Genomic DNA, 18,575 nt, shown 5'->3' with positions numbered 1-18,575 from the left:
AAAGGTGCTGCCTGATAGTGGCTTGGTGACAGCAATGCCAGTTTCATCTACAGTTCATATAAAATTGTACATCTCTATAGAGATAGCTGGGTTAATAAACCCTGCGCAGCAGAGAAATTGGGGTTTCTGATGCATACCAGCTACTAATGTAAAACATGCTCCAGTGAGAATTCCTTGCAAAACTGCATTTACTGCTGCAATAATAGTAAAAGGTCACCTTGGATCCCATTTGCAAAAGGTCAGATGCTGGTGGAGATAGCAGCCTGTGCACACAGAGAAGAAGTTGGTAGGTTCATTATAGTTCCATCTGCAGCTGAAAACCAATCAGGATTGGGTGTGGAAAAAAGTTTCTTTCATTTGTACTGGTTCTGTGATGGGCAAGGGATTATTCATATGATGAGGAACGTCTCTGGGCCTGGTAAAAGCTGTCCAAAAAGGCAGAAATATTTTGAAATGCACCATGGTGCTGATTGCCTCTTGTATTCCTGTGTTCTTGAGATGTACTGGGGTGAGTGCATGGCTCCAAAACGGTTATGCTAGTACAGCTTCACAGAAGAGCTTGTTTCGTGTCACTTGGCAAAAGGTACCTAATGCAAAATGTATCTATGCATATTTTCCAGCTTAACATCTCTAGGATAAATCTCGTTGGCACAGGTAATTGTTATCCTCAGTCTGGTGTGAAGCTTTCAGTGTGAATTGATTGGAGCTCTGTTTGCTGCAGTGGATTCTGCACTCTCTAAAGTCAGTTCTGTGGGAATTTGAGAAACACTTACTCGAGTTGCTGTTCTCTTCGCCAGCCCCTCTGGAGCCCCAGCAATAGCTGACAAAACTCAAGCACAAGGATAAAGAAATCTGTACTGAATGCTGCCTCTCCAGCTGTTCTCAGCCAGATGTGCTGAAAATGTTGCAATCTTATCCTCAGTGTTAAGGCTTCTTGCTTTAAGGAAAATATATTCCTGAAGAGGTCCTGGTAATTGAAATGGTCCCAGGAGGAATGAGCCTTGTGTCTCCATCAGGCCCCACAGAGGCAGTGAGGAGAGGGGATGAGGGACCAAGAACCCCATCTAACAAACTCTAAGTCATCTTCACCATCTCGTAGCCCAGCCTCTCTAGTTCTGATGTAAATTATATGGGACCTACTCCAGGGTGGTTCAGGGGAAGTCAATTTAGATGTGATGGATTTATGTTGCTTTGAGTTATTCTGATGGTGGTATTCATTTGTGATAGGGCAAGGTCCAGAAATGCCCAGTGAAGTTTGTAATGCTTGTCCCTGCACAGAGGCTAAATGAAGGTCTTTGCCTAATGAATTTTCAGTCCATTATAAGCAATGTGCACCTTATTTCTCCAAATTATCTGATATCAGTTAACAGTCACAAGAAATGCCATTTGTCTTTGAAAGTGAAACGTTAGGACACGTCACAGACTCCCAAATGCTTCAGTGAAAGAAGGTAGCATATATTCATGGCTAGAGTCTGCCCTTAAATCTGATCACATTCTCTGTCAGCCCCTAATTCCATCACTGTGACCCTCATGGTAGAAAGTGTGATATAAAGCAGCAGCTGACAGTAGCTACTGCAGCTGCCTGAGACCCGACAGGGTTTTACTGAGCACACAGGAGCATTCGGTATCATTCATTGCAAGTCTCTGAAGGATGCAGAGTGATCAGCGTGCTTGGAAATGAATGGTGTTTTCATGTTGGTGATTTCATTTCTGGGGATGGACACAGTACTCCTGAAAGCCAAGGATTAATCGTCCTGGCTGGCTGCAAGCAGAGTGCAGCCAGCACTCCACAACGACGCTTGAATCTGACACAGAAAATCAAGTGTGGGACTCAGAGAGGGGTTTCCAAATATTTGACAGAGCGCTACCCATGGGGCTCGGTGCTGTTCCCATTCCAAGGCTGCCAGCAGTATCTAGTAAATTTTCCCAGAGAATCGCTACCCTCCTGACACGGCATCGTGTTTCTCTTTCTTAACCCTCTTGTTCTTCCTAAGATTTACCTTTGCCTCTGGGCAGTCTGATGTTGCTAAGCAAGAAAGAGTTGCCACGTCTCCGGCATGTTTGGGGCACTGGCTGCTAGCAGACCCTTCAAACAGCACTGGGGCTGCAATGCCGAGCAGGCTTCTGCTCTGGCATCCCTTAATTTTCTTGTACAGAATGCAGAACGGGCTTCAAGGAGGCATCACCAAACAGTGAGCGCTGGGGCTGAGGGAGCACCAGAGGGGCCTTTGTCTGCACACCAGGGTGAGCTGTGTGGGCGCCAGAAGTGTGGGGAGATGCCCTGGGGCTGGGGCACAGAGTGGCCCCTGGAGCCTGGGCTTAGGCAAGCGGATCCAGTGGGTACCCACGGTGTCCTCCCCTTGCCCCGTCCCACCTGTGCCCTGCCACTGCCAGACTGAGCCCAGCCCACCGTGGGAATGGGGCCGATGGTACCAGAGCGCAGTATCCCATGGCTTCCCGTGCCTGGACTGGGACCAATGGCACGGCTTCCCAAGTCCAGGCGCTGCGGATGCTGCCCCATGCATGTCCAGCACAAACCACCAGATTAGCACCCGTGAGGTGACAGCTAGCGGGTCCATCGCTGCTGTCCAGCACCACCCTGCTGCCACAGAGAGTTCGTGCCTCACCTTCCTCTTGGAAATGGCAGCAGATACTGACACAGATTGGTTTCACCACCTCAACTTTACAAGATGTCTGGATGCAATATTGATGGATTTGGGCCTCAGAGTGACTAATTAGCATGCAGGATTCCTCAAAAGGGTTAACATGGGATCTTTTTAATTGTCAAAAGAGTTTCAGGCTATTAGTGTTGGCATATTCTTCAATAATCTGTTTTATTTTTACCTGCTGGGAGCTTAATTAAAAAACAAAGAGGCTCAATTTAAAGCCCATTACTATGCTAATTTTGTAAGAACTGGGCGGTGATTAAGAAGCTTTAAAAAGAGGAGTTTAGTTTGCTCTAGGGAATGAGTTGGAGGCAGGTTTTATTTCGTTTCATTAGCTAGCTACAATTATTTATAAACTAAATGGAAATGATATTAAAGAGTAATGAAAAAAGCTGCATCTATGTATTATTGAACAGCAGAACTTTTTTTAATTTAGCATCGAAGTGTGCAGAGCCTTTATTACTGCAACTTGCAGTTAACACAGCTAAATGCAGTTGTTAACTATAAGAGGCTTTTTAAATATGCCCATAAATACAGAGCTGTCTGGTTTGCTTTTCCTATAGATCACTAGAGTAAGTTTATAAAAATATCAACATGACAATAAAGATGAACCATGATCTCTTTTAAGAAAGATTTTATGAGCTTTTATGCAGGAAAATTTCTTAACAGAATAAATTGCAAAGACTTATTTTTTTTTATACTATATATGTAAAACCGCATAATCTAACAGCACCACAAACTTTCTACTGCCTTTTGCCTGTCATGCAAGCCCGAAATAATCTGTGCAATTCCAGCAGCGTGAGGTGTACCTGAGAGGGGTGGCTGCATCAAGTGGACGTTCAGATGCTGAACACCAGGCAGGTAGCGGCACTGCAAGGGCTGGAGATATTTTCTGTGGATGCGGTCTATGAAAATGGCAGAGAGCAGCAGCAGGAAAGCCCAGCTCCTGGTTTGACTGTGAGAGTGGGCAGTGGAAGGATGGTGCTATGGATGTGGACAGGGAGAGGCTGTGAGGTTGGCAAGAGCTCAGGAGAGGGTTCCAGGCCCAGGCAGCAATTTTGAATTGAATCCCCAAAACAAGGGTATCTGTGGTATCAGCGAGGACGTTGACAGGGACGTGCATCCTGTGTCTGCCAGTGGAACTGGTAAAACTGGTGTGTATCTTTGCAGCCACGGGAGGAGGAGGTGCTGAGTCCATGTCTGGAGGAGCCACATCTCTGGTGGCAGCAGGGTCTTCTATAGAAATTACACTTTCCTATAAATAAGTAGCTGGTCCAGCTCACATAGCACGAATGAGGTCTGGTCATCCTGGCCTACCTAGTAGCTAAGTTATCTTAGCATTTGATTTCACACCGAAACAGTTGCTCCAATCTTCTAAAGCAGCATAAACTCCCAAGACCCAATGACTGGCACCGCCATTTAGTGCTGAAGCTCTTTGTACTGCTGCTCATTTCAGAAAAGCTCTCTTGCTGTGCTGGGGAGTGGGAGGATGCCTGGACCAACTGTCAGACATCAGCGTTCACCAGGAAGAGGGTCTGAGGAGGAGGAAAGCTGCAGGTGCTGCGTCCCCTCCCCGAGCACTGACTGTCCCTGGGGAGTGCCAATTCCCCATGTCCTGGGGAGCAGTTTGCGCATTTCCACTCTGCGTTGCTGCATGTTCCAGACCATGTTTTGGGTAAATGCTGCTGCTGCTGTGGGACCGGGAGGGTGACTGTGCATCAGGTAGGCACTGCTGTCCCTGCTGGGGGATGGTGACTGGCTGGGCGTGGCCAGGAGGATGTGGGAGGCAGCAGCCACTGCAGCACTAGGTGCAGTGCACTCCATGCCAGCAGCTTGCTCTGTGCACAGGGGCGAAGGAGGTGCCTGCACTGAGAGCTAGTGCCAGTGTCAGGCAGAACCTCATGCCCTCACTGCCCCCTCAAATAGCCATGTTCGTTTGTCTGTCTCGGGGAATGGTGTGAATGGAGACTGTGCCAAGTTCGTTATGGGCCTTTTCTCTCTCACCCGTGCTGAGCTTTGCAGCTGAGAACTCAGAGGCCCATCAACGTCTGAGCCACTTCACCTCTCAAACCACGACCATTTCTCTCTTACATTTACATTACTGGTCTCAGGATTTGTGTATTTTCTCTGTGTTTAGAAAGCGTTTAGTAGGCACTACTGTCCACCTAAAGTCATTAAAGCACAATGTGAAGCAGAAGGGCTGTGTAAGAAACCTTCACCATTTGTGCTTTTATTTGCTTGAGACCTAATCTCACTCTGGTGACAGCAGTAACTGGACCTGCCCACTCCAGGAAATGGAAAAGAGTGAATTATATGACAATCTCACTTTCTTCTGTGACTATGAACCCCTTCCCACTTCACATCCAAGAGCGGCTGTTTTCCAAACAGCACCTGTCATTGCCTAGGCACTCTTGAGTCTCTTGTCCTGAGGTCTGGGCTTTTTGCTGGTATGTATCTGACTACAAGAGGATTTATAACTGTAGAGACATATTTCATGACCGAGCTATTGCTGGGGTTCTCAAATTTACTTTTAATTAAATTTTGGATCTTCCTGCCATTTCATCTTTAATTCTATAACAACTTCATGCTTCACACACCAAAATGATCGGTGGGGTATCTCTAATTTAAATAGTTGTTGCAGCCAGTAAAGTGATTCTTGATGAAAGAAATAAGTTATGTAGAAGGGTGAATACAAGAATTAAAATTAATTAGAGTGCCCTGCACATCTGTGACTCAAATATCCAGAGAAACCAGCAGGACTTCTGCTGTCAAAGCCTTTTGTGTGGATTCTGAGTTTGTCATGAGGTGCAACCTTCTGGTGCTGTTTGGGCTCTGTCAAATCAAAGCTCAGGGTGCTGTTCCACCACCACCTTGGGGAGGAAAGCTCCAAACTGCTGCAGGTCTGCTGTTCCTGTGGATATATGCAGGGCTGAGCTGAGCCCCAGCGCTGCCTCTTGAGATAAAGGTCAAGCAGCAGAATAGTTTAAAATCCTCTTTTAGTTCTAAAGGCAAACCGGGCTATCCAGGATCCCTGAGGTCTTGAATGTCCCCTGGCCTTCTTTTGACCCGGTATACACCTTACATTCTTCCTTTAATGATTGACACGCAGCGGGTATGTGCCTCCAGGCAGGCTGCAGTTGTAGCTGCTTCTTCATCAAAGCAACTGTTTACAGCTGGTTTGAGTTGGATGCCAATAAACAGTATTCTTTTTGTCTCAAAATAAAAAGCAGCTTAAGTCCCTAATGATAAGGATTTTGTTCTTTGTAGAGGAAAAATTTAGCTAGGTTGGGACAGCCAGCCACTCAGCTTAGCAACTCGGAGCACTTCATACTTCCAGCTAAACTGCTTTTATCTCCTCAAGTGAGCTGGCTGTAGATTCTTATCACTGTGGCAGAAGGATGAGGGTAACATCTTTAGTTGGAAATCATTGGCAACATGTGGAGAAAGCTTAAGATGTTGTCACACTTTAACTTGGGCCTAATCTGTTCAAAGGCAGTTCATACTTTCTAACTGCGCCAGCAGGTAGTGAGAGGGAGTCAAAGACTGTCCGGGTAAAACAGCTCGTGCTTTTCTTTGGAGAGTTTATGACTTTCATAAAGCGGGCACAAAGAGACTGCAGCGGTGACTGTTATTGTCTAAATGAAGAGCTTATGTTCACCCAACCATATTTCATTAACTTGTACACCCAAGCTTCTACATTTCCTGCCTGCTTGGTGCACTACTAGGAGTAAATCTGAAATATTTTAATGCCTGTTGTCAGTGAAATGAGAACAAGAGCAGTGCACGGCTCAGCTGTGCCCCTTGGGTGCCCATCGCCAGCAGCAGCTGGAGCCACACAAGCGTGGGCTGCAGGGTCACCCGTGGCAGCCACAGGACTTGGAGGGCAGGTGGTTTTCTGCACTGTGGCATGTGTTGGTGGGAGATCCCATTGTTCTTCCAACAGCAAATTGAGACACTGTTAACCACACTTCCATGACAAAGCTAGGGATTCTATGAGGGAGTAGTAGGAAACAGGTTTAGGACCAAACACCCGATGGAGCTGAGCACTCTGAAGTTGTCTTACCTGGGAGCGAGAACCTAGTCCTGTTCCTGATGTTGTCAGAGTTCTTCATTTCACTTACTGGAATACTGCCACAGCTTTTTCTCCTCTAGTTGTCTTTAGCAGCTGATCTTCAGAACCTCAGAGTTACTGGTGGGCAAACGTCATTTGATTTCAGCAAATATTCTGTAAAAAAACCCAAAGTGCTGTGTCAGTGCTGTGGAGAGGAGAGTGCAGGCAGAGCAGGACTCTTTCCAGCTACATATTCAACAAAACACCTAATTTTTTGAAACCTTTATAGAACCCTCAGGAATACCATGAGGTATTTCTGTGTTTTTATAGAACAATTCCAAGCCATACAAATTTTCTCATTAAAAGAAAGGAATGCTATACTGATGTGATGTGGCGGGGAATTTCTACACTTCTGTCTTGGAGCCATCTCTATTTTTTTCTCTCTGTATGTATGTGTGTTCGTAATATATATACACACACATAACCAAAAGCTAAGTAGTATTTTCCAGCTTTGACCTACTTACAAGTTTTCATTTAATTAAAAAAATATTCTGAAAACGTTAATAAAATATTTAGACAAACCTTTCAGTCTTGCGAGCTTAAAGGAATAATCCTCTTTGCATGCCTAGTAATGTTGTTGGTGTCTAACAGGATTTCATTTTCACACATGTGGCAGTGTCCTGTGTGATATATGTTTAACTGCTGGAATAACTTAAAATGTGGACTAATCTTCCAGGCAAGAGGAGGGTCTAAACACGCTGTAGGGTAAATCTTTTGCTTATGGGTAAATCGTTTTTGTATAGATTTAGAGAGTTGAGCTCACCAAAGCCTGAATACAAACACAGATGCTGGTAGCTAAGTCTTTAGGACTCTATCAACCGTATTTGGCCCTCCAGAAGCTAGGAGACTTTGGTACTTCTGTGTTAATCTAAAAATCCAGTTCATAAAGCAACTATAGTAATTGTCCATACTAGAATAATCTGTTCACTAACATGAAAAAGATGAAACAGATGTTGGGAGTTTTCAGAAAAGCCTATCCTGAGACCTGTTTATTTTACATTGTAGCATTAAGAGTACATAACTGTCATGATATTAATGAGTGACTGCATATTACAAGAATAAGTTATTCCTAGATGTTGCATGACATACGTTTACTTGCCTGAATGTTTGGGTTGGATATTTTTCAGTGTTCCTTTTCCTTTTTCAGTGCTCCCTTTTATCAGTTTCTCCCCAAACCCTGTGCCTCTGATAAGGTTCTTCTGTCCTATCAAAAGAACGAAGTTTGTGAATAATGACTGTAAAGAGAAACTCTGCAAGATGGCTGGGGAAGAAAATTCATCCAGTAAAGGTCAGGAAACAGTGCACGATTTAAAGCAGAATATAGCGGGGACTTTTGTAAGACAAACAGCAACTTTTCATGCTCTGATGGGGATTCTTGGGTTAAATTGCTATCTTTGAGTTCTGAACTTGGAAAGGTATTAAAGTGGAATTAAACCTTTACACAATCCAGCTCTTGTGTCATTCAGGATTTTTTTGGGTTCTGTTTAATTGTACATCCCAGCAGGGTTCTGAGTGACTGGTGCTCTAAAGAAATGAGGGGTAGGGTTAAGTCTGCAGCCCACTGCTCTCTGCTAATCCTTCTTGTTCCTTGAAGAAGGATTTACTTTTGCTGCCAGCTTGTGAAAGACTTTCCTGCTCCCGAAGAGATTGTTGTGGCTTTCCTGGGGAGGTGTGGTTGCTATAGCAGGGAGTCACGCCTGGGTATTCTCTCAAACCCTACTGAGAATGGGCCAAAAAAGAGCCGAAGAAGAGTAAAACTGGGGATTAAAAAATGGAACAATGGGAGACAGGAAGATAGGAGTGGGAACAAATGGGAATTACAGCACCAAAAATAATGCAAAGTGACAAAAAGAGGAAATAGAAAAATAATAGCTGACAGTCGGACTGAAAAGAGAAACACTACAAAAGAACAATTTATTTTCAACAGGGGGAGAAAATAAAAGGGCATTTGGGAAATAAGATACAGGCCTACACTGAGGGCTTTTTCGGTTCTTACTGTATTGCAAACATGTATGCACCAAGTACACAGAACTTTCCCCATGCCCCCTTCAGGTCCACCTCTGCCACAATCTGTTTATTCAAAACAAAATCTTTGTGGGTGTTAAACTGTGTATTTGCCTATTTGCTGTTAAATGATATTCCTAACTGTGTCTGTTCCAAGGGACTAAGTGTAGGGTAGTTCTGGGCTTTTCATATAAAATATTGACACGTTGATCAATAATAGAGGAAAAGATCCAGCTCTGCTTGAATTCTGTCCTTGGATGCTTTCCAAAGAAATAACTGCCTCCAGGACCAGTGGGCACTGCTGCATACAGGAGACAAATTCTTCAGCTCTCACCATGGCAATGCCCCTGACGTAGGTACCTGGTCTTGCCCTTGCTTGGGCACCACGCTCAGCCACTGCCGGAGCTGAGACTGCACCTCCCTCTTTGCCCTGCCACAGGTCTAACATTGGGTTGACCAGCTTATTGCTCGGTCATAAAGAGCTTCTGTTTAGGATTTTTAGGCGCTATATTTTGCTCCTAAGCCCCTTTGCTCTGCAAATCAAGTGAGGCCTTATTTTGCAAAGATCCAAACCTTTTCATCTCAATGTAACAAGCAGATATTTTCATTGAATTTAAAGTTTGTTACATTACAAATAAAATGTAAAAAGAAGACAGTCCCACAACTAACAGCAAATCTCTTGGAATGCCTTTCCTGCACCCTACTGCTTTATATATAGGAGAGGCAGAGGGATGTAACAGATGAAACATTTTGTTTATGAAGTGTCTATGTTTTGTTTTATTTCACATGTTTTTGCAATATAGATAACAGATTACACCACAGAGCTTTCATTGCCTTGTGCTATAAAGATACTATAAAGCCTTTCTGGGTATTAATAATAGATTGTGTTGATGAGTTTGGAGAAGCTGGCAATAGACCCCCCACTGTAGAGACATTAACACCACAGGACGAAGGTATCTTTCCCTTGCAAATCAGTTGCTAAATTGGCTGTGCTGATGGCTTTGGGCACTAGCTCTTGTACAGCATCAGCGCAGCAGCACAGGAAGTTATTTTGTTTTATACGGGCAAATAACGTTTCTTCCTCTTAATGTTCTTAGTTGAGAGGAAAGGCCCCGTGTAAATTCTTTCCCTAAGTCATTCTTGCCAGCCAAGAAATAACTTAGAAATTACATTTGAATTGCTTTGACACACGATTCTTTTCTTCTGTGGAAGCGAGGGCCAGGGCGGTGAATCACCAGCAGCGCAGTCGCCCTGCTATGGGGCCTCTGGGGGGAATTTCATATAGAAATTATATTAGAAGAATTTCCCTGTGTTGTTGGCAATGTAAATTCGAAGGCAACTGCAAATTCAGTGTGCCACTCAGTGAACAAGAAGGATAAGACATCTCCTAAGAGGGATGGGTATTCAGCCCACTCGGATGGGCAGTCTTGGCGTGGAGCAGGGCTGGGAGGAGAGACGCCACCTCCCCCATGCAGATTTTGCCCGCCGGGAGTCAGTGAGGTTGTACAGGTAGGAAATGAAGATGGATTGAGTTTAATATGGGTAAATAACTGAATAAAACTCCAAAGGAAGAAAAATGAAAGGGGTGTTGGTTTTCAGTAACGACCTGGCTTATCGGAGTTGCATCAGAAGTGCAAACTCCCCCCTGTACGATGCTCTTACAGCACCTCAGTGCCGGTGGAAGCACTACCAACAGCAGAACCCCTTCAGCCTTTTTTAAACTAGGAGACAAAAATAGTGATATTTCCCAAATGTTTGCACTGCCTAAAAATATAATTCTAACAAAGCCATCATATTTTGTTAATCCATTAGGTGTTTTAATTGCAGCCCTGTCATTATCAATTCAAGTGGCGCCCTTAACTTTTATAACAGTTTCTATTCTACAGAACAGATTAGGAGAAAATTGCAGCTATAATCTGTACAGTGCAATTGCCATGCTATAAAGAGGAATGGGAGTAGCTGAGGAGAGCAATTGGATTCCCAAAGGTGGAGCACAGTAGAGCAATATCAGGGACTTTGTAAATGAAAAATTGTTTTAATTCCCTTCTTACAGCAATAATTCGATTCTTCATAAATTTTTCCATCAAAGTGTTGTAAAGTGTTGTAAGGAAAAATGCTATAAAATAGAACTGCATGGCAGTGATGGAAGACAGTTGAACAAAGTGGTCAATTAGAGGATGAAAATTAAGCAAAGAGAAGAATTCATTCTGTCACATTCTGCTAGAAGCGAGAAAATCCTGTGCACTTTGCATTTTATGTTTTACTTTATAGTTAAGGAAGATGTAACTTTTTAGGTCATTCTGGCCCCACTTGAGCAAGTTACATTAGGATGCAGCTTAGAATTCTGTGTGTCTGTGCATGTTAGTGAATCTATTCATTCGGGCTTTTCCATTGGTCTCAGTATCGTGGTTCAGACCCCAGAGCCACCAGTGCGCAGAGCTGTGGCGTGGCCAGCAAATGCTGGGCCCAGCAGAAGGGATTTTGATGCCTTGGCTGTATCAGCTCTCTGTCACCGTGACTTTTTTTCCTTTGTTGAAACTATGTAAATGGAGAAAATTAACGTAGGGCAGGAGACTTTGAGGCATTGCTATTGTGGGAGAGGCCAGTGATGGTGGTCTGGCCAAGGACCACCACATGGCAGTGAGGTACAGGCAGTGCTGCTGGTGGTGCTGATGGGAAGCAGCATATAAAAATGAGCCAAATTCTGCGCCTATTGAAGCAAATGGGAGTTTTCCTCTCATGCCAGTCGGAAGGAAATCAAATTAAGGGTGGATATGGTAATGACACAAGCAGTTATCTGGGTATGGCCATTCCGTGATGCTGCTTGGGACCCAGGTTTGGTGGGGATAGAGCAGGTACGCGAGCTTGGTTGGTGGGCAGAGTGGTTTTGTGAGCTTGTGGCTCTGAAGCAAGATTCTGCTTATCATGGGTTATCACGTGCGCCCTGTCATTTGAGTGCCTTCGTATGGCAGTGCAGCACCTCTCATGAAAATACAAGGAAAAAAAGGCACTTGGTGCCACAGTATGCTGCAGCTGAATCTGAGTCCACATCCCCACTGCAAAGCACAGATTAAAATGCAAGCATTCACCAGCAGTTGGTGTTCTTACTGCAGCACCTGTGGGTAGAGGGTTAATAAAAATTTTCTCCTTCTCCCTGAAGAAGAAAAAGGTTTCTTTGTTTTCGTTTCTCTCTAAATATTACTCTTTTTTTTCTAGAAACTTTTAATTTTTGCTCATGTTTTATTACTACTCAGTGAATGGGAATTAGCTTTCTTTTACTGAAGTTTCAGCTATGAAATTGGCTTTAATAAACTATGTAATTATTTTTTCTGCAGGGAAAATATTTAAAATGGATTGTTTCCTTTTTTAGGGTTTCTTTATTTTTCAGATAATAAAATTATAATATTTCTGTTTTGCTTTAGTGTATTTGAGATGTTTTGAATGTTCAGAATTCAGTGTAACCAAGCAACAGCTCTTCTTTTTTATAAGAACCCATGAGCTGTAAGACACCACAAAAATGTTTGAGTCCTGTGCTGGGAAAAAACCTCATGCATAGTGTTTTCCCCATTTTGTGTCATCTAAAGGAGATGGAAGTGTCAAAATTTCTCCCAAAGAACAAGTAACAGATGCCATTTGTTAGTAATTTCTTCTCTTAAAAAAACTCAATTGTATGAAAAGCGTAATATATTTTACCCCATCTCTAACATATTTCATGCCAGGCGAGGTCCCAGCTCCTGCCCAGACGCAATGGGGACCACAGGCTGTGGTCAGACAAGCATCAGGGCTGGAGACTGCACCTACAATATTCACAAAAGCTTGTGAGCACTGTCTTTGCATATTTATTAAATAAAGAAAAGCCAGGTATCTGCTGTCGTTTCTTGCAACATGTAATGTCAGAATAACACAGAAAGGAAAATGATTTCATGTCTCTGATAGGCAGACAGCAGCATCTGTCCTCTCACATCCATCAAACACCACTTAATAACTTCCTATTTACTGCTCCATGGCAGAGGTTCAGTAAATACGCAGCCAGGCTGAATTAGTCTATTTTTATACCTCTGTCCTGTGTAACAAACCTCTTGAACCACACTTAATATGAACAGCAAATTTTGCACTGTACATGGAGATCTCTCAGCACAGATTAAATTAGTTATAATAAAACAATTAACATCTATTTGCCCACAGACAGGAGGAAATTGAGGGCCTGGCTGAGCAATAGGAAGGTAAAGGGTGGCTTGCCAGGACATCAGAAGAGTAAACAGCAGAACCATGATTCTCAGGAGCTTAGTAGGGTCAAACTTACTGCAAGATAACTACGCGAGAGATAATAAATCAGTCGTACATATTAAACACCAGATGGTTGTGCCCATGCAGGAAGGCACGGTGGATCATGTAACTGTGGTTGTTCCTGAGGATTACTGATTCAGCCTGTCTTCACAGGGATATCCTAACAAATAAAATCTTTATGGCCTCTTCCGCTAGTGAACATTTTCATCTACTATTTATAGACAGGACTGCATGTCTTAGCATTTTCATTGCTCCTAAAATATATGCAAAATTAATTTGTTAGGTTCACCCAGTTTTTAGCTGGTGGATATTTTTTGACTATCTAGTACTGTAAAGTTGCTTCACAGCAATTATTACAAATGCTCGGATGGACAGACAGGCCATTGTTCTAGGCTTTAGCTCAGCTGAATCTCTCAAGTGCTTCAGGCATAGAGGCAAACACACTTAAAAACTCCTAAACCTCTATTGAGTTGTCTTTCAAAATTGTCCAGGCAACAGAATTTATTTATAAAACTCTTGCAATCATTGATTCAAAACAAGGTTTTTTTGTTCTGCTTTTCTCCTTTGTCCTCTTTGAACAATTTTCTTTGGAATGTTTTCATTGTGCTTAGGAGTCTGAGATTTCCTGGGGCTTCTAATAAAGGCATTTGATTTCCACTCTCCACATACTTGAACAAGTCCAAGGATTTTGAGGTTTGACATTAACTTAAGAGAGCTGGAGATAATCGGCAATGGAGGTAAAAAGTCAGAGTTGTGCAAATTATTTGTAAAATGTATAGAAAGGAAAAGAAGTATTTCTTTCAGTGTGGTTGGTGTGGGACAGTCTTTGTCTCACCACGGAGCATCTGCATACTCCCCTTCAAATTTATGGCTTTGAAAGAAACCTGTAAAGGGGTGATCTGTAAAGTATTCCTGCTGTCCTACACTTCTCAACAGGTTTATTACCATTCGTTTATAAAACAAACAGTCTAATGAGCAGTGGTTTAGATCACAGATACCGAAGTCTGGTCATTTGTCATGATTAGTTTCCTGTTGTGAGATTGCCTTCTGCGGGGGAAAAAAAAAAAAAAAAAAAAGAGTGCATAACCTTGGGTTATGCTCTGGAAGCTGAAAAAATGCCCATAAACACTTTATAAGATAGGGTTAATGAAGATTTTATAATCACAGAATGAAATCCAACGTGGTGCGATACGTGTGTGTGTAACCGTGCAAGCGATGCTTTAGCGCGGGGACTACAGAGAATGGGATTTTCTTTTGTTGACAACGGACACATTAAAGCTACAAAGTCCGTGCAGCACCGTCAGGTGGATTTAATGACGATTTGAGTGAGTTCATACCGCGCGGACGACGATGTAATTTGTTATACGCGAAAGGCTGCCTTTGGGAGCACCGCTGTGCCGGCACGGGCTGCTGGCAATAGCCAACGGCCAGTAAATAACACGAAGCGTTTTCTATTTATGTATAAGACACCTTTTATTTTGACGAGGAAGGTAACCTAGCCCGCTCGGTGCCGCCGGGTGACGGCGCGAACGGTGACCGCCCCGCTTCCCGGGGCCGGCGCAGCCCCCGGGGCTGGAGCGCGGCTGGGGAGCCTCGCATCGCACCCCGGCAGCGCCCTTCTGCCCTCGCTGCGGAGCTTGGCACCCTCTTCCCTTTTCTTCCTCCTTTTCCCTTTCCCCTTTCCCTCTTCCCCTTCTCCTCTTCCCTTCCCCGCTTCCCTTCCCCTTCGCCTTCCCTTCTTCCCTTCGGTTTCCCCTCTTGCCTTCCCCTCCGCCTTCCCCTCTTCCCTTCCCCTTCCCCTTTCCCTTCTTCTCTTCCTTTCCCCTTTCCCCTTTCCCCTTCCTCTCTTCCCTTCCCCTCCCCTTCTTCCTTTCCCCCCTCCCTTCTCCCCTCTCCCCCCCTCCCTCTCTCCTCTCTCCCCCTCCTCTTCCCCCCGGCCCGGTTCGCCCCGGGTCGGTTCGGGAGGGCGCGGCGGGTCCCCGGCTCGGTGCCGATCGCCGGGAGCGGGGCTGGAGCCGCGGGCGCAGCGCAGGGTTCGGCCGCCGCTATCCCGGCAGCACCGCAAAAGTTTCCGGATGGATGGCAGTTGCTGTGGAGTTCCCACGTCCCAGCGTGAAACAACCGGGGCCGGGTGCTCGCATTGCCCGGCTGTGCCATCCTCAGCGCTCCCGGCGTGGCCGGAGGGTCCGGAGCTGGGCAGCTGTTCCAGTCGTGCCAGCCAAGCGGTGCCGGTTCAGGGAGCCAGATGGCTTCACGCTGGGTTTGGTCATCTCCAGGGTCCTTAGGTGTGCTCCCTCCTAACAGCAGTCTGTGGACTAAAGATACAGGCTTAACCAAACTGAGTCAAATAGGTTTAAGCAGTTAAATAGAAACAACTTTCTAAAGTGCTTGAAATCTGCTTGCTCTTTTTTCCTCTGTGTGTTTTAGTCCTTTCAGATATGTTGTTATATATAGAGAACAGTATTTCCTGCTTAGGAATTTATCAGCTAAAGCATTGTCATCTTTTTGCGGTGATTACTACTCAGAACGTAAAATCACATTTCTCTTTCCGTTGAAGTATTCGTCTAACAGGAGAAAACCTTGCAGACAGCCCCCCCCCAGCTGTGAAATAAGGCAGGCTGTGTACTGACAGTGCCCATGAGTCCTGCGTGCCATCTGTTTCCCTTTGTCATATTTAGTTTATGTACCCAAAAAGGAGCAGCTTGCCCACCTTGCGTGGCTGGTGAGTGCCCGGCGTCCCCTCATGGCACTGGACGTACCAAGCCAGCAAGGTTAACAGTGTGGATCTCTTATTATTTCAAAAGATACAGATGGGGAAACCCCACACGTTGGTGGGCGCTCAGCCTTTCCTTGGATGCTGCATGCAAATGTATTTACATTTTCTTTTCCCTCCTGCCCATTCCATGACTCCATGGCTCTGGCGAGGAGCTGGTGACTGCCATTTCACTGTACTTTCATCTTAGACAAAATGGAGGCCTTGGAGGAATCGGCGACTGCTGCGGCCCCGGCCTTCTAAAACCCAGGAGAATCATCTTTATAAAGAAGGGTATCATTTTGAGGATGAGCATAAAAAAAAATCAGTGTACCCCATCCTAAAACGCAGAATCGCCTTCTTTCCAGTGGATCTGTGCGTGCAGTTGTGTTAATTTCATTGCTGAAATGTAAATATTAATGCACCTTGCACTTTGATGTATTGCCATAAAAGACGCTTATTGTAAATTGCCAAGCCCACTGTGTGATACAGGGATGTAACCTAGCTATTCATCTTTATTTGAAGCAACCCTCGTCCTGAAAGCTTACTGAGGGAGATTCCCGGTTGCCATTAGAAAAGTAAAATAAAATTAATCTAAATCATTCTACCTTTATCTTAGAAAATTAATGATGGATGAAAGAGGGGGGGTGCAAAGGTTTAATAAGAAGTAGTCTAGAATACAGTGTATGTTCTATAGCCTGTGATTATAGTGGTAATTTAGCAGATTGTATCACTGCCTATCTCTGCCAAAAGATGTTTCACACCATTTAAAATGCACAGTACTCCCTTTAGAGACAGGTTGTTCTGGAATAACTCAACATCCAAAGAAAAGCAGTGTTATTTCCCTCCTCTTTTTATCAATTACATGTGTGCGATTGCATGTGTGTGTGTGTCTTCTCAGCCATAGCTCAAAGTTTTCTTGCCTGCTTCTGTGTTCATATATCAGCCTCCTCAGAGGCAGACAATGCCAAAAATGGAAAGTCATGAAATCTATTTGGAATAGGATTCAAGTGCTGCAACCAGAGAGCTTGCATGAAACAGAGAGTGAATTAAAATGAATTTGGTTTTGAACAAATTGCCCAAACTCTGAGAGCTCCCTTTTGTCTCACATTTTAAGAAGAAACAAAACAGTGAGATAAGGACAAATCTCTGTGTTTTTTTTATCCAGCAAAGGTGATTTGGAACTCTCTAGACCAAAGGGATTGAGATTTGAATAAATTGCATGCCTGTGATGTCTCCAAGGCTAAGGATGCAAGTCTCCTAGTGTGCGAGAGCATGAGCCAAGCTGATCTGTAGTTAAATTAAAGAATTTGCTATGTTTAAATTTATGCAGTGTATGATCTGACGTTCCCTTTGACTTTCCTGACTCTCTCTTACAGGCTGTTTGCTGCAAAATGCAGTGGCTGCATGGAAAAGATCGCCCCAACAGAATTTGTGATGCGAGCCTTGGAGTGTGTTTACCACTTAAGCTGCTTCTGCTGCTGTGTTTGCGAACGGCAGCTGAGGAAAGGGGACGAGTTTGTTCTTAAGGAAGGACAATTGCTCTGCAAAAGTGACTATGAAAAAGAGAAAGACTTGTTGAGCTCGGTCAGCCCGGACGACTCAGACTCAGGTGAGCTTTTCCCACACCTGCTGTAACTGGAAAAGCCACAAGGGCTTGTAGAGCTTTCTTATAGAAAAGTATATCCATTTACACAGCCACGTTATCTGCATGCACATGCCACCCATGCAAATTAGCAGGCAGAGTTAAGAAAATCCCTACTTGAAGTCTGTTCTCCCTAACTTACCTCCCAGGCTCACAGGCTGCTTCAGAAGAGGCAGGATGCCTCCTCCCTATGCCGTATGCACTCAAGGAGGCTGGAAACCTCCTGCTGCTGGTGTGCCCTGGCTGATCCAAACTAGAGACCATGTGTGCACAGATTGCTGCTAGCCATTGTAATTGCACACTTGTTTCCCAAGAAAATGTCTAAGAAAATCAACAGTTACCATTCCATTAGGCGTACAAATGACATGAATGTTTGCCTTTGGTTTATGGGAAAATGCATTATTCCAATTTAGCTAGGAGCAGTAATTATCCTTCATCTCTAATCTGAGAATCATATTCTCCACATCACTGAAATTTATATTTTCATGTCAGGAATGCTGCAAGACAAAGGACACTGCTGACTCGACAGGGCATACAGGACCAGGGCCTTTCTTGGAGCAGGATGTTACTTAGTGCTGTATGGTGTTTGCAGGAACTGGAGTGCTCTGCTCTGTAAATCTCCACATTTGGGCTCTTTGTGAATTTGCCCAAGGCATGCAAGCTTCCTCCTTGCACTTCAGCATTCTCATCATCACCAGCTTCAGCGTCCTGCTGTCTGTCCTGCTGCACGTGCAGGGCTGTTCTCACGCCACAGTGATGGTACAGGGATCCTCCTCCCCTGCTTTCTGGGCACTGGGGCCTGCAGCTTGCCAGCCATCTGCCTTTGAGGTCTGCTCTGGGCACAGGCAGGCTCTCCATCAGGATCAGATCTTGTGTTTTGTGATGCGCAGTATGGTACCACAGTGGCACAAACCAGCCTTCACTTCCATTTCATTTCCCCTTGGCACAGGGGGTCATTTCTTGCTCCCGCAGATGCCTTTTTTTTCCTCATTATTCTCTGTTAGCCAAACCCAAACCTGAAAAACAAGTTGACAAATTAAATGGGATGTTTTGTCTCCCATTGTCTGAGACATTGGAAACACAGCTCTCCCAGATGCCTGTGTGAGAGCA

The 18,575-nt window shown here is 44.5% G+C and overlaps 1 protein-coding gene across 1 annotated transcript in view; it reads left to right on the top strand.

The window, feature by feature from the left end:
* LMX1B (LIM homeobox transcription factor 1 beta) overlaps positions 1 to 18,575 on the top strand; it is a 96,580-nt gene that overhangs the window by 67,422 nt on the left and 10,583 nt on the right. Inside the window, exon 3 of the mRNA XM_054084346.1 lies at positions 17,200 to 17,432. Coding sequence (XP_053940321.1) covers positions 17,200 to 17,432 — 233 coding nt within the window. The remainder of the gene's footprint in view (positions 1 to 17,199; positions 17,433 to 18,575) is intronic.

The sequence above is a fragment of the Cuculus canorus genome, chromosome 19 (genome assembly GCF_017976375.1).
Source record: "Cuculus canorus isolate bCucCan1 chromosome 19, bCucCan1.pri, whole genome shotgun sequence".
Classification (NCBI taxonomy): domain Eukaryota; kingdom Metazoa; phylum Chordata; class Aves; order Cuculiformes; family Cuculidae; genus Cuculus; species Cuculus canorus.
Note: the sequence above shows the minus strand (reverse complement) of the source record. Positions and strands in the feature narration are given on the sequence as shown.